This window comes from Lissotriton vulgaris, chromosome 6 (genome assembly GCF_964263255.1).
Source record: "Lissotriton vulgaris chromosome 6, aLisVul1.2, whole genome shotgun sequence".
Taxonomy (NCBI): Eukaryota; Metazoa; Chordata; class Amphibia; order Caudata; family Salamandridae; genus Lissotriton; species Lissotriton vulgaris.
The window spans coordinates 362,827,838-362,852,372 of NC_141694.1; the positions used below are offsets into that span (position 1 = coordinate 362,827,838).

The 24,535-nt window shown below is 45.9% G+C and overlaps 1 protein-coding gene across 4 annotated transcripts in view; it reads left to right on the forward strand.

The window, feature by feature from the left end:
* Positions 1 to 845: 845 nt before the first annotated feature.
* Positions 846 to 24,535, forward strand: part of LOC147707339 (ribonuclease H1-like) — a 687,926-nt gene continuing 664,236 nt past the window's right edge. For 2 of the 4 annotated variants that reach the window (XM_086926384.1, XM_086926382.1), the window contains exon 1: positions 846 to 1,040. In XM_086926384.1, coding sequence (XP_086782510.1) covers positions 910 to 1,040 — 131 coding nt within the window. In that variant the 5' untranslated portion in view covers positions 846 to 909. The remainder of the gene's footprint in view (positions 1,041 to 24,535) is intronic. The other 2 variants (XM_086926385.1, XM_086926383.1) reach the window with 1 other exon arrangement.

The window sequence follows — 24,535 nt, forward strand, 5'->3', positions numbered from 1 at the left end:
AAAATGCCATCACCTAGTATATTGATTTGTTTTGATCGGTTTTAAATATTTGTTTTCACCACACTTTAAAATTTCCCAAAAAATGTGCTTCATTTGGGCTTTTCTTATTCTGAAATATCTGGCCTGTACATTTAGAGGCATTTAAATATTATCGTGCGCTAAAAAAATAACATTGTACAAACCTGTTTATAGAAATCTGGCACTGGTGGACGAAATCAATAAATTGAATTTGGGCAAGAGAAGGAACAAACTGGAGCTGGACATTCTAAAACAAATAGAGCCAGTAAATGTGAGTTACAAACCACAAAGCCAATGGTAAGCAAGGGGCGGAATGTATTCCCAGGAAGTTTTCCGAATGTCATCAAGATGTCGTTAGGACAGCTGGAAATTTAACTTTCTCCTATTCCTGAGACATTTAAATACGTCTCTTCCCTGTATTTCTCTAATTCCTCATCCCGTTGTATTATCTCTACTGAAAATGCTTGTTTTAAATGTCTGATTGTCTTTTGTTTCGAACTGCCACTCTTTTGTAAAAGCGTTCTAATGCTTGAGCCATACTCGCGGTACATAAAACTGCAAAACGAAGTAAAAATGAAATCTCCGGAGAAGGCCAAGACTCAGGGCGCACACCATTCTGAAACTTGGAACGACATTAGCGCGTCATAGTCACCTGTCCCCATTACTGGTACCCACCTACCCTTCAATACTAGGCAAATATGGCCGATACTGTGTTCAGCGGTTGTGATGTAAATCCTCGACTCAGTGGATCTGGGCGTGCCTAACATGTTGGACCAATCAGCGCCATCTCCGTGGGGGCGGGGCCGTTTTGGATTAACCGGATGTTTAGGCTGGGAGAGAAGGGTAGTAAGAGAAGCGGCTGGGACATGCATGTGCTTGTGATCTTATCCCATGTTGAGTTTCGTTAAGGCTAGACTCAGCTATTGCTCCCTTGTTTGCGGTCTTTCGCGCGTCTCTCTGCTCGGCAGGATGTTTTACTACGCTGTGCGTGCTGGACGGAAGCCCGGGGTGTACAAAAACTGGTGAGAAGGATATAATGTCAGGGTTTCACTTACTTACAAAGTAGAAGTAATTCATATTAAGTGTATGTTAACAACGTAGTAAAATTAACACATTACATCGCAAGAGACCGATGCAAACGATTTTTGAAGTCGAAATGTCTTTTATTTTAGCTGTCTGTTGTGTTACTTTATTACACTGTCTTCCGCCAAAAATTGCTTCTGCTTTAATGTAAGTCCATGGGGAATACATATACCTCTTCCCAGTTTTAAAGTGGCACGCATGCAACACCTTCAACTCAACAATGTGTAACATTAAAGAGTGGTCTGTTTTTGGAAAAATTGCACTGTATCGACTCTTGGGACTTGCTGAGGACAACCAATTAAAAAAATATATATATTTGTTTTAAACACAAAAAAGTGATAAAAGTTCACCATGGGAATTTCCTAAAGCTACCCCAAACGAGCAAGAAACAAGCTTTGGCATAGCCAATAGGTCTCGCTTTTGGGACCTTATAAGTATTTAGCTACGCAGCACAATTTCCTTGGTACAACAACAACTGTTGCATGGCTAAACATTTATAAGGTCCCAAAGGTGAGACCTATTGGCTATGCCAATGCTTGTTAACTTTGTTAATTACCCTCCCTGATCAATTACACACCTGTTTTCTCAGACAGAGCCAAATGACAACAAATATTCGCTTTGAAAAAGTCCGTAGATGCTAACACTATTAAAAAACATTAGCCAAACCACCAATACTATTTCAGAAATGTTTTGTGCATAAGTGAAATCACCCCTTTTGGTCCTACATAAACGTTTCCGTGTCTGCTACTCGATGACATGCTCTTCACCTTTGGGGGAAGGTTTTTAGGTTTCACCTATTATCATTCGCTTGCGAATGTAATAGGCGAAAATTCAAGTGCTCGATCGACTCGTCAAACCACTGCGGTTTCTTCACAGTGCATGTGAGTCACGTGACCACAAAAGCGGGTCACATGACCACACAAGCACGCGCATCTCCCTAATCTCCTGCCACACTTCTCCCCTCACTCGCATTCCTGCCCCCCCCCCCCCACCGGGCTCTCCTGCCCCCATCCAGCTTCCCTCTGGCATGCTACCAGTTCACAATGTTTCCTTTCCCACTAACTATATTTGACGGGCGGCCATGTATCCGGTTTCAGGTATTCATTGTATTTATTTATTTTTTGGCTAAGCATTATTTCATTTAGGTCAGCAGTTTCCCTGGATTTAATGGCGCTGCTCAGACTCTTCGTTTTCCCCGACGCCGACATTTTTCGGGCTGCTGTGTTGTCATCTACCCTGACCCGGCGCGCCAATTTTTGTGTCAGTCTTTCAACATGCGCAATCAAACGTCTGCAAGAAAGTTTCTATGGGGCGCAGGATCTTTCATATCCCCTGTGCACGAGGCGTTTCTGGGCCAGCCTTCCCTATCGCCCGAGTCCCCTCTGCAAAGATCAGAGCTGCTCCGCGCGGCAGCGGCATGCATTAAACATTGTGATTTGTTTGAGCTGAAAGTTTAGTCATTTTTTGTCATTTGCTTCTTGGGATTTGTATATATTTACAGCTGTGTGCGTTTAATGGCGGCATGCCTTCTTTTCACAGATGGCCAGTAAAAGAGTTCTTAGAGGCGCTCTGCTACATTTGTCACCGTGCCACTGCTCGCAGCTAATGAGTGCCCACGCATGGTACAGAGTGATTATGGCGCATGCATGTGGGAATGATTCTCTAACAAATGCTATCTTTCAATTTCGAAAGTGAAAAAGGAAATCTGTTTTAGCGGGCCATACACGTTGTATTTGTTGCTGCCTGTGCTGGTGGTGTTTGCAAGGTCATTCATGAACAGAATGGAGTTTACATCTCATCTTCTTGTGTGTTGTTGGTCCCTGTTTGGCTGCACACACTGATACAGCCCTCAGATGCATGGCATAGCTCCTGTGCAAACACACTTTGAGTGCTGACTTTCAAGAACCTCTCTCCCTCTTATCACATGCTTTACAATCAGCCATAAATACCGTTCAGTTGTCTGCAGAAGAATCCGAAAGACCTCTGGGTCACAGTTTTACGATACCAAAGAGACAATCTGCTTGTCATCCTTCTGAAGCATTTGAGATCAGAACAAATTGTACCTGGAAAGAAAGGACCATGACAGTGTGCGGCCTCAGTTGGCCAATTTGTACCCAGTCCAGGCGGCGTTGGCTCCTGTGGCTTCGTCCCCGTGTGTAGTCGAAGGTCAAAGGAAGGCGTCTAAGAGACATGTAATGAGACGCCTCTGATGCACAATGATGGGGGGCACGCCTGGTTTGCATGCTTCAACTTGCTATTAGAATTGGCTGGGTCGCAGATATGGTTTCTCACAGATATTACAATGCTCGTGACTATGTGTTAACACACTCAGTAAATTCAATTCATGCATCAGTCGTGATGTTAGTGCTGTGGGCAGGTATTTCTATCGCTTTTCAGTCAGTGCAGCAAGTGCTGTAAAGGTACTTTAAAGAGCGTATGGCGAGACAAAGCATGGGTGTGAATCATCTGAGAATAAACGTGACATCATCATGGTGGGCCTTCCTAGCGCTAAACGTAGGGACATATATATCAGTGGCCTAGCAGGTAGAGAGGCTGGGGTCCAGGGCTCCGAGAGTCCCACTACACCACAATCATATGATGGGGTCCATTTGCCTTCTATGTATTATGCCCCATGCCACCCTTGCTCTGTCACTAGCCATTAAACCTTCGAAGCGCTTGAGCATAATGTGATGTAGCGTGAAATGCCATCATATAACATTTCTTCTTTTGCATAGTCATTTAAAGGGCAGCCTGTGACAACAATGTGAATCGGAACCTTGTTCCACAGCATGCCATTCTGCAGAGCATACACACATAAAAACACAATGTAATCAATAAAGGGCCAAAAATAAGAAGCATTTATTTTAAAGATTCATATATCGCCTGTGGGCGGACTGTTATTTCATATAAACAGCGATCTTCGATAAGCAGGAGAAAAGTGCATGGCTGAGGGGTGTCTAATACATTGTTTCTACATTCTTTCGCTACTCCAGCACCAAAACAAAAAAATCCTGCTGATAAATCGCTATAACATTATAAATATTGTTTCATCTTCTTTGGTGGTTTCTGCAAGTTGGATAGTTGGACTTGGAAGAGTAAAACTCTTTTTGTTTTGCTTATTTCTTTTTATTGGTACAGTAGAAGAGTTTGGAAAAGAATCAGCCAAAAGTGGTTTAACTTGTGCTTTGTCAGGTCATAGTCTTCCTCCATGTATCAAACATTTTCCTGTGCTAAACAGCTGCACAGCTGCTATGTTCGAAAACGGATGTGGGAGCAAGTGAGCAGCCTCTGCTTGCTGCCTACATTAAAGATATATAATTATGTATATGCAGACTGAATACATAGCAGTCACTAAATTCCTCCCAAACCCTCACAAAAAGCCAGCCCCAGATTGCATGCATTGGTCTTGCCTGAATGTGCGTCTGTCGTTGAAAGGGTTTCATTGCCTTTGCACAAGATCTTCTTGTGGGCTTATCGGAGAGGAACTGCTGCAGCTCCTCGTGCCTTACTCAGAAAGGTTGGCCCTTATAGCTTTTGCCAGCTATGGAGGTGGTGGTTACAGTCAGCAGTCATATATTGTTGAGTTGTTCATTCTGATTAAGGGTTCTCACCTCTGCCCTGTCCACTTGCCTTGGGATGTGCTTACATGTATGTTTGTAGATGAATCAGGGAAAATGGACTATCGGTGTTCCTGGGGGAGAGTAGTAAACAATACTTCCACTCCAGGGCACGTGGGCTGCCTTCTGGAAAACCATTTGGAACCTTTAGGGAAACTACGCTTGCAGTATTCAGGTTTTTGGGCTTATGTGTCCATTGGTCATCTGGGGTGAGGTGTCCTCTCTCGACAGTCACTTCAGGTCATCTTATTTACTTAAGTGTTATTAGAGGTATATACTCCAAACCCACAGTGTTCATAAATTTTAATGTGCTGATGTTCACCAAAGGATTTCTCACTATAAACAAAAAATGGCTTCTTGCCTTATTTTGGCCATTGATTGCTCCCTGATATGCTTTGTCCTGAATGTCCCCACAAGGTGGATCTTTTTATGGGCTATTGTCTTCATCTAGTTTGCCAGGAGACTGCCCTGAACTTTAACCAATAGTGTACATTTGGTGGGACCGTCCAACTGATGCCCTGGTGTGAATAACTATGCTTCTAAGAATACCGTAAGGGAACTCTCCCATTACTGGATCAGTCTAGTACGTTATTTTCAATAGTATTTTGAAATAGGCAGCCTGTCTGAACTGGGTAAGGAATACTGCAGTTTCTGCTGAGTATTGCATGGGTGAAAGGATGTTAGCTGATGAGTTTTTAATCCATGCCACATTTTCTGAATGACCACATCTAATGATTTGTGTACTTTTTTTAATGTGGGTATCAAGAAAATGTGCCACGGTTACAGTCATTTCATTTCAACGTGGCACCCCTTGTTAAGCATGTCGTGGGGTGCTTCTAGGATGCCCACGGCTGTGACTAATTTCCCTGGCAGTATCTTGGCCTATGCTCAGTTATTTTATCTGCTATGACACTTTAACGCCTTATTGAAGAACAGATGTATCTCATGGGCTAGTACTTGGAGCATGGGTGTTATATAAGGGTCATGGGGCAATTTCAATGCCATTGTCGTATGTCTTTAACTGTATGACTGGAAGGTTGTCTGCATTTGCACTCCCTAGCAATAATGGAAGGGGCGATATTTTATACCTATAGTTGTGGCTTCCTCTCCCGCTGTCACTAGCCACGAATGGATTACAAGGCCTTTGAGGGACTATAACTGATGGCACGACTTTCATTGACCAGTTGCAGAAGGCAGCATATGCAATCAGTGTGCACCACGTCACAACCGTCTCACTTTTATCTACTTTTGTAGGATCTCAAAGCTATTATTAGGTTTACTGCAGATAGTGTTTTTTATTCTAGAACTGAGCAGTTTGATGAGGATTAAGATTGTAGTGTGGGGTTAAGTGTCATGTGATGTCACTTCATGTGTTGCTACCAGTGATCAAGCGTGTGTGATATCCGTTCAGCTCCCCATGCGACTGTGGTGACGTGGTGAACGCGACTTCCAGACGAGCACGCAAGTATTATTTAGGCTGCTTGCAGAGCATCAGCACCGACATTGGAACCACGAGTCTAGGGTTCCTCTTGTAACTGCTGAGAGCATCTATTCATCAGTTGAACTGATTTCAAATGCAGTGACTTGCAAAATACCACATATTCTTCCTGGCTTGTTTATTTGCACCTGTAACTTGCGTATTTGGGGGATAGCGCCAATCCTTTGGTAATGACTATCTCAGGGTAGTAACTGTGATAAATGCACGGGAGTAGGTCGATGCTTAATCGAGTTGTATCATCCTTATGAGCTGTGCACGCCGGTGGACAGATGTGCTGGCCGCCGTCTTTCATTCTCAGGGGGGTTCATGAAGACAGAGCAGACATTCCCAACATTTATTTTATCAGAGATACAGCTTGGTAGTCATCTGAGGAAGGGCTTCTTGGTTTTCCCGCTCGTTTTCATGAACACTTTCAAACAATCTGAAACTGACCCTAGTTGCCCTCCTGAACCTTCAGGTGCTGCCCTGGAAAGGCTCTCCGCTGTGCCTCTCTTAACACTCATTCGCCAAAGCTCCATGGTGAACAAATCCTGCTGCAAGCTCTCGGGCCTTTCTTTTCTTAAACCCAAAATATTCTCAACCGCGTGACTCCACCTAGCAATAAAAAAAATAACTGTGAAGCAAAACGTCCCATTTTAATCTCCGCATCTGAATCCTCAGAAGGTCCGAGTCACAGCTGTGAAACAAAGGAGCGCGATCAGCGAAGGACGTTTTCCGAGCGCAGTTCCATTTCTCTTGCTCTCTGACAGGCTTGTAAAACAAGCACTGGCGTTGCAAATAGGTTTCGCATTTGGAAAGTTGGAGCTATTGGTTTTGTAAATGACATTTTATATTTATATATTGTTATTGACAATGCCAATAACGATATATAAATATAAAATGTCATTTACAAAACCAATAGCTCCAACTTTCCAAATGCGAAACCTATTGGCAACGCCAGTGCTTGTTTGTTGTTGTTGTAAATCTCTCTAGTTTTCATTAATCTGAAATCTGGGGAAGAGCTACTTTCCAAAAAAGCATTTAATTTGCTTAAGGTACAACAGCAGTGATGACACTGAGGATCAAGCACAGAGAGAAAGAGGGGTGCACCCCATGACTCCCCTTTTTTCGCTGAAGTGCTTCGGAGGTCTCCATGTTTATGAAAATTGATTTTCGCATATGGACTCAGGTCCTCAGTGGAGCTTGCCGCGCAGGGCGTTCCAGAGGTCTTGTGGTGAAGAGGGTACTGCTCCCTGCCCATGTGCATGCAAGTCTATATATTTTAGGAGGGTGTTCCCAGGAGGCTCCTTTGGCGGGCTCACGTTCTCGAAGGAGGCCGAGCTGTGGCCCTTGCCATCCTCGGCGCAGGGCAGTGTGCGGCTGCACGGGCGGTACTCGACCCTGGTGAAGGTGCTGAGGCCAGAGCCCTGGCCTGGCAGCCAGGCAGGGGGTCACAACAGGTCAGTGTCTCCAAACGTCAGATGGAGCGGGTTGGGGAAAGCAACATATATTTCCGGTGCACTCCGTGTACATTGCTTATGTTGAGACCTCATACGAATTTCACTATCTTTGTGGTGATGTCAAAAGTAGAAACGTGACTGATAGGAGAAGGTTTCTTAACAAAGGCCTGTTTAAAGGAAGGAGGCACCTTTCTAGGCACATTAGGGTCAGGGCCCCTTTAAGGATGCTGGGTTATAAATACAGGCCAGGCGGGCGGGACTCACCTTAGCTCTGGCGGAATGGATTCAGCTGAGATGGTGAGAGCATGTCAAAAGAGGCCTGTCTTCCCGCTGCTGTGAGAGGGCCATTAATGATTTCGTATTCCATTGTTGTTTGTATAGTGCTTACTACCGGAGACGAGGCGCTGACTGCCTGTCCCCAGCTGTGGAAGACCTGTTGCTGCTTTCTGCCCTAACGCTGCGTGCGTCAATGCAGAAAACGCCCTTCTTCTGACCCCTGAGGGTGGCTTGTCTCTCCTACCCTCACCCCTTGTGACCCTGCACATCTGTGGCACCGGATTCCTCTTTGCCTCGGGCCGATCCTACAGTCGCTTGTGGGCATGGCATTTTTTAAATTCCTGCATAGATTTATCCTCTTCTGCCCACGATTTTTAATTTATGGCGGTCAGTAGCACTGTTTGATGTAGGAAAGGGTACTGAGCTTTTCACCTTCCACCTGGAGTGCAAGCAGTTGGCGGGTCTCGCCACAACACTACCTGCCTAGCCAGGCCACCCGCCCCCAATAAACCTTTCGTGGCGTGGAATCATCGCTTTCCCAGGCTGCCCCGCGAGTCTGGGCCTAGTAAGCTGACGCGAAGTGCTCCTGAGCCCTGAATCCCATATTCCCTCATCCCCTCGGCGCGATGCCCACCAGATCTCGGACTCCTCGGCTACCTTGTGTTGTGTAACTTGCATGAAATAGTTCAGTAACGTGAATAAAAACAACCTGAAATAGCTGTTAACATACTAAATGTCGGTGCTGCGGCTGCACGGAAGTAACTTGTATGGTACAGGCGTGAACAGCAGCAGGCCCGACGAGGCCCTCGGGTGCAAGTACAAAATGTAATTGAAGGTTCCTTGGCCTACGAGCCCTCGCTGTGCGCTCTTCGGTTAATGTATTATTTTGCCCCGAATACCTCTTTCTGTGCTTGGAGAACTCAATCGTCACGCATTGAATATTCCTGTTATGGCTGGTGGGGGGTTTGCACCCCGTGGTTTGAGGGGCCCATAGCTTCTAGTTCACTGGGCAACATCGATTAAACGTCACCTGATAACCCGAGGACGCAGTAACGCTTCTTCGGCCCTGGGGTAGTTTATTTTCTAAAAGCAGGGCGTTCATCTTGCCAAGCTTTAACAAGCGCTCGCCAGCCAGCCACGGTTTATTTTTGCATCTCACTTTAAAGTGAAAGCCAGATGCAAACATAAACACGCCGCAGAGCTTGTCTTTATGGGGCCATGTGTTTGAAACACATGGCCCCATAAAGATAACAAAGCGTTTACGACCAACGCAGATCAGACGAGCCCGTCCAAATGGGCCGTCTGAAAAAGAGAAAAGAATACATCACCAAGAGCTCATTCCCAATGGCTAACCACCGTTTAGCATAAACTGTGACGCCGGCCATTGGGAAAGAGGCTTAAAGCCAGATACTCAAAGCTACTAAAAAAACAATCTCGCCAGCGAGGCTGCGCATGTGCGAAGCCCGCGCAGCCCACGCAGGCGAGACCTAAAAAGGAGGCATGAATCACTTATTTCAGCAGGGAGAATACAGGTAACTTAATCCCCAAAACTGTAGTTACAATTCCAAAACTGGCTTTGAAAGCACACACCAGATACACGGCCTATTGGAAAATGAGATAAATATGACCGCCAAGTGCAAAAATTATTCAGATCGGAAACTGTATGAAGGTGAATTAAACATAGATATGCTGAAGGTAGTAGTAGTCTTTAGAGTGTCTCAGTCAGTCGTTTTTCCTTCACACCACTTCATTCTGTCACTCAATCACTTATATATTTTTTTCTGCCATGTTTCTCCAATACTCCATCTGTATATTTGGCACGTTATCTCCTGTCACTTCATCACTATCTTTCATTCTGTCCTTCAGTAGGTGCTTTTTAGTTCACCACCTACTAGGACCTGAGAATGCATTCTGCCCATGGCTTGTGCTTTGTGGTTTGTAACTCATGTTTTCTGGCTTTATTTGCTTTACAAGCAGTCACAAGTGAAGTTACCTTGCAGGCACTAGGGCAATTCTTTGACTGGTGCTGTGGCACAGTGGCCAAAACGTCTAGGAAGTCCACTGAACACCGATTATTTTTATATTTTACTACTAAACAAGCAGTCACAAGTGCAGTTACCTAGTAGGCACTCTGGCTATGATTTGGATGGTGCAGCAGGTGCAATGGCACAGGGGCCAAAAGGTCTAGGAATCCCATTGTACACAGATTGTTGCTATATGTTACTACTAAAAAAGTAGTCACAAGTGCAATTACTTTGGTGGTAATAGTACCATGATTTGAATGAATGATGCAGCAGGTGCACTGGCACAAGGGTCAAAAGCTTCTAGTAAGCCCACTGAACACTAATTATTGCTATATTTTACTATTAAACATGCAGCCAGGGGTGCTTTTTTATGTTCTTTGTAGACATTGCACCCAAAGTAACACACAGCCTAAAGCATCACTGTAATAAAAGCCGTAACCTGCTGGACTTTTCTGTCTACCTACACCTTCTGTTTCATTCAGCGCATTTATATAGCACATATCGCAGTTTTTGGATGGACCTAAAATGCTTCTGAATGTAGACACACTTAACACATTGGCAAGGGCATTCTCCATCCTATAACATTAGCACTTCTTCGGGGGGTGTGAAATTTAATAAAATATCTACTTGTGTTTGGGGCAGGTTGCTTCATAAAACCACTTGTCCCTTTGGTGCCATGAAGTGTGGCGATAAATTATGACAGCAATGTCATTAAATAAGAGCTCTAATATAGCCTCTCTGATTATGGCAGGGCTCCTACCATAGTAGTGTTTGAATACTTGCAATCCCCTTATGTTGACACGTTTCTGCAGATCTATATACTGGGGCTGAAGTTAGTGGTAAGCAATAGTTCTAGGGTTAGAATGCCCTTTTGATTCTGTGCAAACCTACTAACTTGCATGTTTAAGGGTTTTCAACAACTCTTCTCTAATCTTTTCCCATACTGAGAAATGTTGGAAATTTACTCCTGACAATATCGGACTTAAATATTCTTCCAGAATGAGGGAAAAAGTGGTGGAAGGGAAAGTAAACTTGAAAATACTCAGATTTTCGCATGAGCAAATCTACACATGCACATTTGCTCATGCTAAAATGCAGTTCTCAAATATTTTCTACAAATACTATTTCTTGCCCTACTTGTGTCAATTCTTGGGAATTCACGAAAACTGAATAGTTGCACGTAATACAAGGACATATACAATGGGTGCACGTTTGAGACTTTCTTTAACCACATCGCTGCTGTGGTTATTTTTCCCCTGTGCTGGAAATTATTATTCTGCTGCTTTCATGACGAGCTCAGCTCGTCATCAGCACAGCTCAACTGTGCCTCATGACGAGCTGAGCTCGTCATGAGCATGGAAGGGGTTAATAATATGGCCCCTAATTTGGTCTTGCGTTGACCGTGACCTTTTCCCCACTGTGAGAGACAGCATTCTGCTCTTTCACAGGGAGCATATCAGCAGACATAGTAGTTTTGTTCAGTGCCAGTAACTACTGTGGCAGTGTGTGCTTTTTGAGACCCCAAATTCTTTTAGCTTACACCAATGTTTGTTATAATGGTGAGGGTCTGGCAGCTCCCACACCAATAGGGATTTACAAAAACCATGCCAAAACAAGTGACCCATTGCCAAAACTAAAAATCTGACCAATTTCAGACCTACTGGCATTGCCGATGCTTGTTTATTTTTGTTTCCCATAATCTTATTGAAAGTGGTTACACTGATTTTTCCATTATGAATATTTTTGGGAAATACTAGAATGCATCTACACCTTACTAAATGATGCTGCAAAGAAATGGTACCTGAAATTGTACAGTAGGTTAATACTTTTTTTTCCTCCTGCTTTCATTTTTCTATGAACAATTTATTTGGAAAGTAAAGACTCATCAGTGTTGCTTTCAAGCTTCTGCATATATTTGCATCAAATCAGAGAGCATTCTGGGAACATTATACACATCCTCATATTGCTAAACATTGAAAACCTCTGTACACATGTTTATACTGGAACCACTGTCAGTAGTACAGTCAGAGTTTACAACATTTACCTTGAGTGCTCACCCTAATAAGAAAGGCTTTCAATTAATGAACCATAAATACAAGTTTCAACCGCATTAACATAGGGACAAAAATATTAACTTAAGTGCATACAGTGCCCTTCCCTGATCCATGATGTGTTACTGCAAACTGGCAGCTTGTGCTACAGGGGGTTGGGCCTACTTGTCCCTAGGACAAAACACATATGAAAACTTGTTGCCCTTGACCCCAAAACTATAGTACTACGTTGTATTGAAAAAGCAAACAGTTTTATGGAATGCAAGATGTGGAATGTGTACGAGACTGCATTCTGGCATGACTTCTGAGTTCTTGTATTTAGTGGCATTTATACCATCGCTGTTGAGAAATCACTGTGTTTTTAGCTGTAAAGGACATTAGTATAGGATCTAGAATGGACCAGTTTCAAAGTTAGTTTTTGATTACTGGTAGGTGTGAGACTTGTCAGGACTCGCCCACTTGAAGTCTCAAAGGTAGTTATACTTAAAGTCCTATCACCTAATGTCAACATCTATTTTGCAACTTTACAAGACCTCAAGTCCTAGGGTAAGTCCTTTGACCCACCTCACACTGTCCAAGAAGGACAAGGCAGCGTCCTCTCAAAGAATCAGATGTTCCTTTGAGTGTTTTTAGGTTTCGCTGGGGGACGGAGCTGTAAAGCTCCGCCTCCAGAGAAATCTGTAGTTTCTAGTATGAGTGCCTTGAACACGCCCCTCTGTCTCATTGGCTAGCTCCATAAATGGAGGCTAGCCATTGGAACAGAGAGGCGTCCGTCATGGCTGGACCAGATTCGGGGGCGTTCCCGAGAATCTTTGGCTTTTGGCTACGTCATGATACGTCAGCCAAAAGCCGGGAAAGCCCCCGAATCTGGTCCGGCCGGGCCGTGCTTGCTGCTGTCCTGCCTTACTCTGTGTCCCTCCTCCCGCCGCCCCCCCTCCTCGCTGTCCTGTGCACGTTTCCCGCCGGCCGTCCGTGTCCCCTTCCCCTCCCACAGAAGTTTAACAACCCTTGTGTCCCATTGTCTTTGCAGCATTCCCTCCCCTCCCACAGCAGATTCCCGAGCCGCAGCTGATCCCCGCTCTCCCCGCCTCCCTCTCCCCTCCCACAGCAGATCCCCGCCTCCCGAGCCGCAGCTGATCCCGATGTTTCGGAAAATGTGTGCAAGCGGAAGAAGTGCAGGTGAGTGCCCATTCCTGCTTCCCGCTGTCTGTGTGCCGTTCCCGCCCCCCCCTCTTCCCGCTGTCCGTGTGTGGTTCCCGCCCCCCCCCCTCCCGTTGTCCGTGTGCGGTTCCCGCCCCCCCCCCCCCCCTCCCGCTGCCGCAGCTCCCGGAGCCCCGAAATTCCTCACCTCCCACTCGGATGGGACTGTCAGGCAGGCTCCGCCAGGCGTCTCCGCTCCTCCGCCTCTCTCTGTCTGTGGGCCCCAACTGGGTCTACGGCGGGGCCTACCCTGCGACTCCTCTTCGTCCCGGTGTAGGGCTCAGGTAAGATCCTGGATCAGAGTTAGGAACCCTCCCGGAGCCCGCTGTCGCAGGCCGTTTCCAGCATCCGTGGGCCACTCTACCGGGGCATTGCTCACCACAGCCATTATCTTTTTCTCTGCGAACCTTGGTTAGATGCAATCACCGTTTGTTGTGGGTTTCGGTACCAGTGCTTTACTATCCTCTTCCCGTCAGAATGTATCCGGCCGCCATCTTGTTTGGCTTTAAAATTCTGGTCACCCTAGCCAGAATGCAAATGGAAGCCCTAAATGAGCATCTCGCCCGTCCACTTGGCTTCAGAGAGTTGGCGGCAGGCGCTGAGAAAGTAAAAGCAGAGGGCTCGCGCTGATTGGTCACGTCAGGAGGACGTTCACGAGGGCAGGCATGGGCGCAGCCGCGTAAATTCGATCTGCAGAGCGTGTGTTTGTTCAAGGGTGTCAAACGCAGCCCTTCGGTCCCCGGTGATCTTTGTATTCGCGCGCAGATACGCTATCTCATTCGTCTCCTCCTGTTCAGTCATTTCCTCCCGCCCCAACCATTTGTCATGTTCACCTCAACTGCGCGGTGTAAGACATCTTCGTTATATCAGTTACTGTGTTTGCCATATCTGATCAGCGTGATTGATCATTGCTCCAGCCACAGGTTGGTAATAAGCTGGTTTGAGAGACTCCCACATTTCCCATAGGGCAAAACGGGCATGACAGCATTATAAACTGGCCATTTATCAAGCTGTTCGCGCCGGTCATGGTCTGAGCATTGCTAGGCAGGCCGGCCTCCCAGCTCGCTGGAGCAGCCCCGAGCACGCCTGGGCGGCCGGGCAGATTGCTGCGTCATGGATTCATAACGATTGGACATCCGAGCTGAAGTAAGAGCACATAATCGAAGTAAAACCGAGCAAGACAAACATATTTTGATAGTGGAGTTATTTGTTTGTGCTGAGATCGGCTGAATATCTGTTCTTTGATTGCCTGCTGGGAACATTTCACTCCAGTGTTGTATTAGGTTGAAGCGAGTTACAGCTTAATTTGTGCCGGGGTTGCCGGTGGTAGGCACTAGGACTCGTTTCTTTAAGCACTGTGACTTATTTTTCTTCACACTTGGACCTAGAGCAACAGATGCAATCAGAAGAGGGGATGATAAGGAGAAAGATGGGAAAACCGTGGCAAATGAGAACATATGAAAGAGAAAATAGAAAAAAGAGGCAAGAAGTGGAGGGGGTGGTAGAAAGAGTCATGAGGTGGAATCAAGACTAGCCAGCATTAGCGCTCTTCCACCCGAGCAATTCTGTAGCACCAGCTACAGAATCTTAAGAAAAACTTTGGGCGCCTGCACTTACTTACTTATTTATTTATTTTTGTAAATCAAGCAATGAACGAGCTCATGCACGACCCACTGTAAACCGTGCAGGTGTATTTTATTCTTTCACATTCAAAGGGGATTTCTTGTTTACCAAGCTTTATGAAGCTATAAGTGGGGAAACCTAGTTGATCTCTGGTACAGTCATCACATTGACGAAGAGTAAATTTAATATAATCTGAGAAGAATTTTGAGCAGGATCGGCAGTTTCTGTATATGCTTCCTGATGCTTCCATCGCTGCTCACCACTCATTACAGAACACTGAGTGGCACGTCCCATACCCGTGTTCAACCCCTTTCTCTTCCAATTTAGTATCCGTTCTCCCCTTCTATTTTCTTGATTTTACCTCTTGTCTTGTAGACTTGCAAGTATGGGTGTTTGTCCAATGTTGATAAGCGCAGGGTATTATCACAGCATCCACTGTGGGCATAGAAATATTGCTAGACAATCCATTGTGAGTGTGTCATTCCCGCAACTCCTCCTTACACATTTGAGTATCACCTTACTCCATCCAGTATGGCAAGTAACTCTTGCCATCCAGTATGGCAAGTAACTCTTGCCATTCCATCCAAATCAGTTACATGGGTGTTATTACAGCCTTCAGTGCTTATAAGAATTGATTTATAGTCAATTGTAGCTGAATGACTACATCTCTATCAGCTAACGGAGCCATTATCTATTGCTTTACTTGGGGCCAGCATCATATTATGTTAATGAATGGAAGCCACCTTATAGCAATATACTAAAGGTGCACATGATTGCAACTAAAAGTCTCAAATATGGCTCCTTAATTAGGAAGGGGGAGCACCTAAATAGCAAAATGTCATTTTTCCTGAGCCTCTGGAATACTTGCATTGGAGCCAAGGCCGGACATACCTTTTATTCCATCAGGCATTTCCTCAGTTCAGCTGGAGGCAGGTTTTGAAAGGCCATGACCACTTCTTGTGCATCTGTCACTTTCCATAGCTCCATAAGGTTAATTAAAGAGGGCACAGGATGGCTTCAAGAGAGAAAAAAGAGAGGGAGGGGAGGGAAAGAAAGCGAGAAAGTGATCCGAGAGGGAGAAGAAAGAGAGGAAGGAAGGAGAAAGAATGGATGGATGTAAAGAGAGAGAGTTATTGAGAAGACAAAGGGAGAGGGGCTGGTTTGAACATTATTACCAGGGCTGATTTTGGTTCCCAGCTTGGCCTTGATTATAGCTGGCTAAATAATCCATTGTGAGATTGTTACCATTGTTATACGCACAAATGGGGCATGTCACTATTGCTTTACAGTCCATTACAGATGTAGGAATTTTGATATATCATCCATTGTACGTTTGTGATCTTTTTGCTTTATATGGAGGGCATTTCATTATTGCAATACTGCTCACTACAGACCTGTGTCTAGTGCTTCACCATACATTGTGCTAAGAGGCCATTTTAACAGCCCCTTTTAGGTCTTATCCAGAGTCAGCTATAGCTATCTCACCAGCCTCATGTTAAAACATCAGAATAAAAACTACATGCAAATATTCATACTCAGGGGGTTTCAGTCAGCTCTCTACATCCTTTGGTCTATTCAAGCATTCACATTTGCTTCTGCCCGCCACAGCACACAGCATGGAGCAGTGACCTTCCCACTTCATTCAATGGCTCGCTTGCACTGTGCTTGTACACATAAATGGGAAACGTTTACCACGCAACACAGCATAACGCAGTAGTTTACAACGCGCTTGTTCCAACGACTGCGTTGTTACCACGCATGTCATTACATCGCAAGTCGTTTCAACAACTTTCTTTAAGGGCATGCAACACCAAGGAATGTGTTGGATTTTAAATCCAACACCTTCCCTGCTGTTCTGCAAACTGGAGTAGGAATAGTAATTAACACTATTCCTAAGTCCAGCGAGCCCTCAGAACAAGTCATTGAAACAACTTGCGATGTAATGACATGCTTAGTAATGTGGTCGTTGTAACGACCGCATTGTAAACTACCGTGTTGTCAAAGCACACGTTGTAACATGCTATATTCCATATAAACATAGTCTCCTGAAAGGTGTGCACTTCTGTACCAGAGCTACTGTGTTTGGAGTGCTAGGCCGCTCCTTTTTTGTTATATGTTTTTATGTTTGCATTTGTTTTGCATGCTGCATGTTTGCAAAAAATAATTAAAAAAAATTGGGGGCCTGGAAAAGTTATACCAATTGGCTTTACCAATGCTTGTTTAGGATGAGCTTATTTCCATACTGTCCATTGTGGGAGAGTGATTTCTGCCACCCTCAGGGTTCACATGAATATTGACCTAATTGTTGAGGATGTCTGAATATTGAATTACCCGCAGATCTATACTTTGGAATGTACCATTCGGCCCTTTCTGCATAAATTAATATCCCTCTTGAGAGGTCTACCATTATGTACATATGTTGACCACATGAGTTTTCAAGTTCTCATACATAGGCATCATGATGAGAGTGACATTTTTAGGTCTCGCCTACCAGATAGAGCAAGCTGTCTCTCTGTGAAAAAATTAATGACAAGGTACAGTGGGCTTAGAGCCAACCCATTGCTTACCATTAGTTGACTTTATTATCACTCTCATATGCCTACTATCTATTTGTTAGCTTATGTAAGCATACCTTTATGTTCATGTGTTTGTTCGTCTCCTTGAGCATAACATTGTTACGTGTGTCTTATTACTTGTGTCCTTCCACTGCTTACTTTTCAGGCACTACTTTTTAGGTTTCGCCTGGGGCACGGAGCTTTAGCTCCGCCCCCAGAGAAATCTTATGTCTCTTACAGTGTACTCTTAGTCCCGCCCTCTGTTCCATTGGCTAGCTCCATAAATGGAGGCTAGCCATTGGAACAGAGATCTGTCCGTCAAGGCCGGACCAGATTCGGGGGCGTTCCCGAGATTTTTTCCATGGGCGGAGTTTCGTTTTTTCCCGTTCCCTCCCCTTTCACTGAAAGTGATTTGTTTCTGGAGCTCGGGTCAGATGCGCTGTCCATTCCCGCCCCCCTCCGTGTGCCTCCCCGCCCCCCTCCCGCTGTCCGTGTGCTTTCCCACCCCCCCTCCCGCTGTCCGTGTCCTCGTAGGTGCTTGTTAAGATTTATCGTTTAAATGTTCATTTACATAATCATTCTTTCAATGGCTCAACCTATGTTTTGGTTTCCCACCTCAAGCGTCTCATGGCTCTCCCGGACGTCTTTATGAGTGACAGTTGCCCTGGCCTATCAGCGTACTGAAAATCTCTGCGCACACTAATCATGGAAAGGGAAGTGGCTGCTGGGCGGGGCTTGGGTGCGTCATGCTAGGTAAGGGCAGTTCCTGCTGGAAGGCTTGCTCTGCTCCCACGGTGCTTTGCCCGGGACTTGCACCGCACTTAGAGCTTCTGGCAGCACGGGAGCAGCGGCGGACATGACACAGGCCGGGTCCGAGCTGCTGCCCGACGGCTTCGAAGATGAGATAGATTCCGTAATCCCGCGGTCTCCTGTGCCCGCCCAAGGGTCTGCTGCTCTCAGGCTCTTCGGTGACGCTGGGAACGACCGGCTGGACTTTAAGCTGGCGGCTGCTGTGCTATCCCCGGGAGGATGTGGGGGCTCCGGGAGTAACGAGGAAGAAGTGTCTGAGGTGAGCAACCCCTTGATATGGCTGGGCCAGAGGCGGTCTCTCTTTCGGGCCTGCCCCCCAACACCGGGCACTGCCCCCTGCATTAGTTACCACCCACCCCTCACTCCAAGGGCAGTCATGGAAAGGGAAGTGACTGCTGGGCGGGGCTTGCGTGCGTCATGCTAGGTGAGGGCAGTTCCTGCTGGAAGGCTTGCTCTGCTCCCACGGTGCTTTACCCGGGACTTGCACCGCACTTAGGGCTTCTGGCAGCGCGGGAGCAGCGGTGGACATGACACAGGCCGGGTCCGAGCTGCTGCCCGACGGCTTCGAAGATGAGATAGATTCCATAATCCTGCGGTCTCCTGTGCCCGCCCAAGGGTCTGCTGCTCTCAGGCTCTTCGGTGACGCTGGGAACGACCGGCTGGACTTTAAGCTGGCGGCTGCTGTGCTATCCCCGGGAGGATGTGGGGGCTCCGGGAGTGACGAGGAAGAAGTGTCTGAGGTGAGCAACCCCTTGATATGCCTGGGCCAGAGGCGGTCTCTCTTTCGGGCCTGCCCCCCCGACACCGGGCACTGCCCCCTGCATTAGTTACCACCCACCCCTCACTCCAAGGGCAGCCATGACCTGTTTACAGCATTGAGCACACAGTCCTAATCCCTTCAATAACATTGAGTACATCATCTCCTTAGGCCACTGCCACCATACACTGTGTTGTGACCCTCACATCTGTCACACCAGTTACAGTTGTGACCCTTCCCAAAATCACCGCTCACTCCCCACTGGCACCCACTTCCACCAGGACCTCCTCAGGATTCAGCAGTCATCCACCTGGGCATGATTGCAGTGACTACAGCCAGGCACGATTTGCAACTCTACACCTCTTACTCAATATTGCGTAAAGCCACACACCCCTAATTTAACTCTGGGCACAGCTCTCCTGATCACAGTTGCACAGCATGTAGCCACAATACTCCGACATAACATTGCTCTTTTCTGCACGCACGTTAATTACTCATGTCATACCAGATACAACTACAGGTACAACTGTGGCCGTTGATCTCGCATACAACAGAGCACTGACCTCTGACACCGTGTGTGGTTCTTTCTCACCTTAAAACTGGCACTTGATTGTCACCACACAGCAGTAAAAGCATCTGTGCAGAGCTACTCCCCAGTCTCTCTACCCTTACTTGGTACAGTTCTAATCACTCCGTCTACTTCACCTGGCACAGCTCGTTGACATAGGGTATGGAACTTGTTCCTGCTAAATCAGGCACAACTGTGACCCTTTATTCAGTCCTCCAAACCATTCAGGTATTGGTTTCTGGCACAGGAATGAGCTTTACCCACTGGATTTGCCCAGGACAGCAACCCTCTTTTAATTGTTAATCATTGGTGCCTTGTTGGTTTGTGGTTGATGGAGACTTAAGTTAAATATCCAGTGTTGTTTCCATGGAATGACTTGTGAACAATACAAACCGTCTTAAATTGTGAGTTTTCTTTAATTGGTGTGTTGTGAAGGCATGTGTAGTGTTATGTGATTGCTGCATTGTGGGCTGTGTGGGCTGTGAGAGCTGTGTGGGCTGTGAGAGCTGTGTGGGCTGTGAGAGCTGTGTGGGCTGTGAGAGCTGTGTGGGCTGTGAGAGCTGTGTGGGCTGTGAGAGCTGTGTGGGCTGTGAGAGCTGTGTGGGCTGTGAGAGCTGTGTGGGCTGTGAGAGCTGTGTGGGCTGTGAGAGCTGTGTGGGCTGTGAGAGCTGTGTGGGCTGTGAGAGCTGTGTGGGCTGTGAGAGCTGTGTGGGCTGTGAGAGCTGTGTGGGCTGTGAGAGCTGTGTGGGCTGTGAGAGCTGTGTGGGCTGTGAGAGCTGTGTGGGCTGTGAGAGCTGTGTGGGCTGTGAGGGCTGTGAGAGCCGTGTGGGCTGTGAGAGCCGTGTGGGCTGTGAGAGCCGTGTGGGCTGTGAGAGCCGTGTGGGCTGTGAGAGCCGTGTGGGCTGTGAGAGCCGTGTGGGCTGTGAGAGCCGTGTGGGCTGTGAGAGCCGTGTGGGCTGTGAGAGCCGTGTGGGCTGTGAGAGCTGTGTGGGCTGTGAGAGCTGTGTGGGCTGTGTGGGCTGTGAGAGCTGTGTGGGCTGTGAGAGCTGTGTGGGCTGTGAGAGCTGTGTGGGCTGTGAGAGCTGTGTGGGCTGTGAGAGCTGTGTGGGCTGTGAGAGCTGTGTGGGCTGTGAGAGCTGTGTGGGCTGTGAGAGCTGTGTGGGCTGTGAGAGCTGTGTGGGCTGTGAGAGCTGTGTGGGCTGTGAGAGCTGTGTGGGCTGTGAGAGCTGTGTGGGCTGTGAGAGCTGTGTGGGCTGTGTGGGCTGTGAGAGCTGTGTGGGCTGTGTGGGCTGTGAGAGCTGTGTGGGCTGTGAGAGCTGTGTGGGCTGTGAGAGCTGTGAGAGCTGTGTGGGCTGTGAGAGCTGTGTGGGCTGTGAGAGCTGTGTGGGCTGTGAGAGCTGTGTGGGACGTGTGGGCTGTGAGAGCTGAGCAAGCTGTGTGGGCTGAGAGAGCTGTTGGCAATGTAAATAACAATGCCATTTATTTATAAGTAAACAAAAAAAAAAGAAATGTCACGAGCAATGCCAATAGCTCTAACTTTTCCAAAGGCGAAACCATTGCATTGTAAATGCTTGTTTTTATTTTTCATCCATCATTATTTGTCACCATTATAATCCTTGCAGAATACCACAACACTGCATCGTGGTACAATTGTACAAACTTTTCTCATATGTGAGACATCTTGTGCCTCTCTGCTCTGTAAATCGGAACCCTGTTGCTGTGCTTCAGTTTCCTGAGAATCACTGCCTTGCTTGTCACACTCTTCTCTTCAATAAAGTCTCTGCACTGAAGTGCTTGTTTGAATCTGTCTCTTCTCCAGAAAGTACACTAAACAGGAAACATGCTCCGACCATATATGTGAAGGTTTCACCATCCTGAATATAGGATACTCTCAGAATCCTCATACTGCCAGAGAGGACCTGGGCTTCAGAATCTCCCACTTTTGTATCCAACTGCAGAGTGAAGTAAATTACATAAGCTTTTATAGAAGCGTAGAAACTTTCACCTTGAGCAGATCATTTTATCAGAAGATTCACTTAATCCACGTTGCACGTTGTCCACCGTCTGTAATTAATTTCCGTTCTATATTGCATAGTCTTGCCTAAACTGATTTACTGAATCATTAACAACAATTTCTGCCTGAGAGACTGCTTCCTGTCCGTTCTTGTCACAAGAAGGGTTCTGACTTCAATTTTAATGGGTAAGTTGAGGTTTTTTGAAAATTGGTTTCATTTGTAAAAGACAAACCGACATGTTAAATTCTCCTGCACCACTTTGTCTTCTTTTTCCTAATGCATACAATTATTTTGTCCACACATGGAGGTGCTTCAGTTGAGGCCACTCATTGTCTATGCTACTATTTGATGCATTCACAAATCAAGCTAAGGACACCAACTTACTATTTAGCGTCTTATTCAATTTTTCCACATGTGTAGTTTTTTAAATGTAAGTTTTATATTTTGCTTATTTATGTATACATATATTTTAATCTGTTAATATTTAATTTTCTAAATAGTCGCATACTCCATGGTTAAAACCGTTGGTCTTGAGAATTGCTGTAGCAACTTTACGTGCAAGTACTCTGTTGATTTCTCGAAATGTTAGTTTAAATAAATCCAGATTATAGTCCTGGTCCAGTGCTTAGGTTGCTAGTTGAGGATCAACACGTTTGCTCTCCGCTTGATCGCATTGTGTAAGACTTGGACAAATGAATTAATCTCAGTGTCCCTCAATTCCATTGATTGCTAGAATTCTGACAATTTGTTTTTTGAGTGGAGTTTTATATTGCACAAACTAGAACCAAAGGTATCGGAGCTGTGTACATGATCACCGGTTACGTTAGACAACACATTCATTTTTGTTAGGCATGGGGAGATTGAGTGAATTGACCAGAATCACAGAATGTTTAACGTCCCTGCCGAGACTCGAACCCGGTTCCCCAACTCCTAGGTCGATCGCCATAGCAGTTAGGCCATATTCTCTCCACAATGTATTACCTGCATTTTATTCTTATTATCCATGCATTAACACCCTTCTTGCTATTCTCTCTTCCCGGTCTCTGTCCTTCTCGTTTGCTCTTGCGCTCTGTATGGCGCATAACATTTATGCCCCTGCTTAAGCCTCCTCACCACAGTGGAACACAGCAAGGCCCGCTCTCTCTGGTAAATTCTCCCATCTCTGTGCAATGGGAGCATGCTTGCCTCTGACAGTACAGAAGAACTCTGTGGAGTGGGAGAGGGATGCGGGTGTGCCAGTTCTTCCACTACAGGCAGCGTCTCTGCTATCTAAAACGTTGCACAATGGCTGATGAGTCTCTCTCATAAGTGGACAGTACCTTAGAGAGCTCACAGATGTCGGAGAGGTTGGGCCAGGATAGATATGATCATGAACTGAATGTTCATTAGATAGCCGTCTTTGATTTCAGCCAGCACCTCCCTCCCTCCTGATTCTTGAGTCCTGAAGGGCCAGAGCAGAGGCCCCATCACAGAAAACGTTTTGTGCGCAACCTGTACAGTGCTCTGTCTTCCTCATCTGAATTTCTCCTTTAGTCTAGTGAGGCTTTTGCTCCAGCTTCCGTTTTTCTGGGCTAAGTCTGTCAGGCACACAAACCTTTCCCTTGTTTGGAGCTTTGCCTCGGTGTGCATGTTCAGTCTTGCTTTTCTCACATTGTCTATTGGAATATCATCTGTACTCTTGTTACAGTTGCTATTTGGGATAGTGCTCATCAAAATACAGAAACCTGACGGCATGTTTAATATTTGTATGAGATCTCAGTTGGTAACCTCCCATGAGATTCACCTTTATGGTAGTACAGTGGTGTTCTACCACTAGATCTTCCATGGGCTAGGGATATAGCCTTGCGGGTCATCTTCAGTTACTGTTTCTTTCCTTTGGAGCACCCATCTGTTTTCATTTTCAGTTTTTAACTATAATTTGGAGGAGGATGTTCCTGATAATCTTCCCATAGATGGGTATATTTGAGATAATAATTTCAATAATTCCGCTGTCTGATTTAGAAAGATTGCAACGAGTATCTGGCATATGGCCAGAGAGTTGAGTCCTGCTTAATGTGGTGTTTTTTTGGGGGGGGTAACTAGTTTTGTTTGCTTTCAATATAACAGCCAAGGACATTTAGTTTACATTGCATTTGCTGCAGTTGTTATTTTGTATGACATTTCTCAGTCTTCATAAACAGCATAAGTATTTAACGTGTGTCTCTCTTAATATTACTAAGAATTATTTCAACACTTATCTGGATGTTTCCAAAATTTGACTCGAAGATAGACTGCAAGAGAGTCGCCTCACTCTGCCTTTGATTGTTTAAGCACCTCTGGTAGTACATCTAGGGACGGGGTGCAGTTTATGGTGGTGTAAACCGTAACGAAGATGCTACCCCATGTAGTGCATTGCTGTGTTGTCCATACAGCTCCTAACAAAGGCACATAGTCCTTATTCTGTGCTTCTCTTGTGGGTTTGTGTTTGAGCAGCGAGTATGGATACACTGAGTCTAGCTGGTATATGTTTAAACACAACCCTAAAAAGGATATCAATGCGTTTGATTGGACATTTTCCCATGACAGCATTTTTGATGGTTTATAGTCTGTCTGTATTTTCAGAGAAGTCCAACCCTCCAATGCCCCCCCCCCCCCCCATCCCTCCCCCCCACCCGCCTGCAAAACGTACTGTCTTGGAAGTCACACAAAACAACACTTCCTGGCTCTCAGTAAAAGTACTCTTTCCTGGCAGTAGATGGGTTTCTTACGGTCTGCATTCCCAACATAGGGAATTTCAGCTTATCCAACAAGTCTAATTGATTGAATCTAATTAAAGGTCTTTGTTATGGAATGGGCTCTGCACATGTAGGAGTGACTGTAATACACTTTCTGCAGAAGTGGTCTTTGTGGTCTTTAATGTCAAACAAACGAAGTAGTACGCTTTACAGTGCAAAACCTGTCCACAAATAAAGCATTCTACAATTGTGGTACCACTGCTCCCCATCTCCAAATCAAATACTAT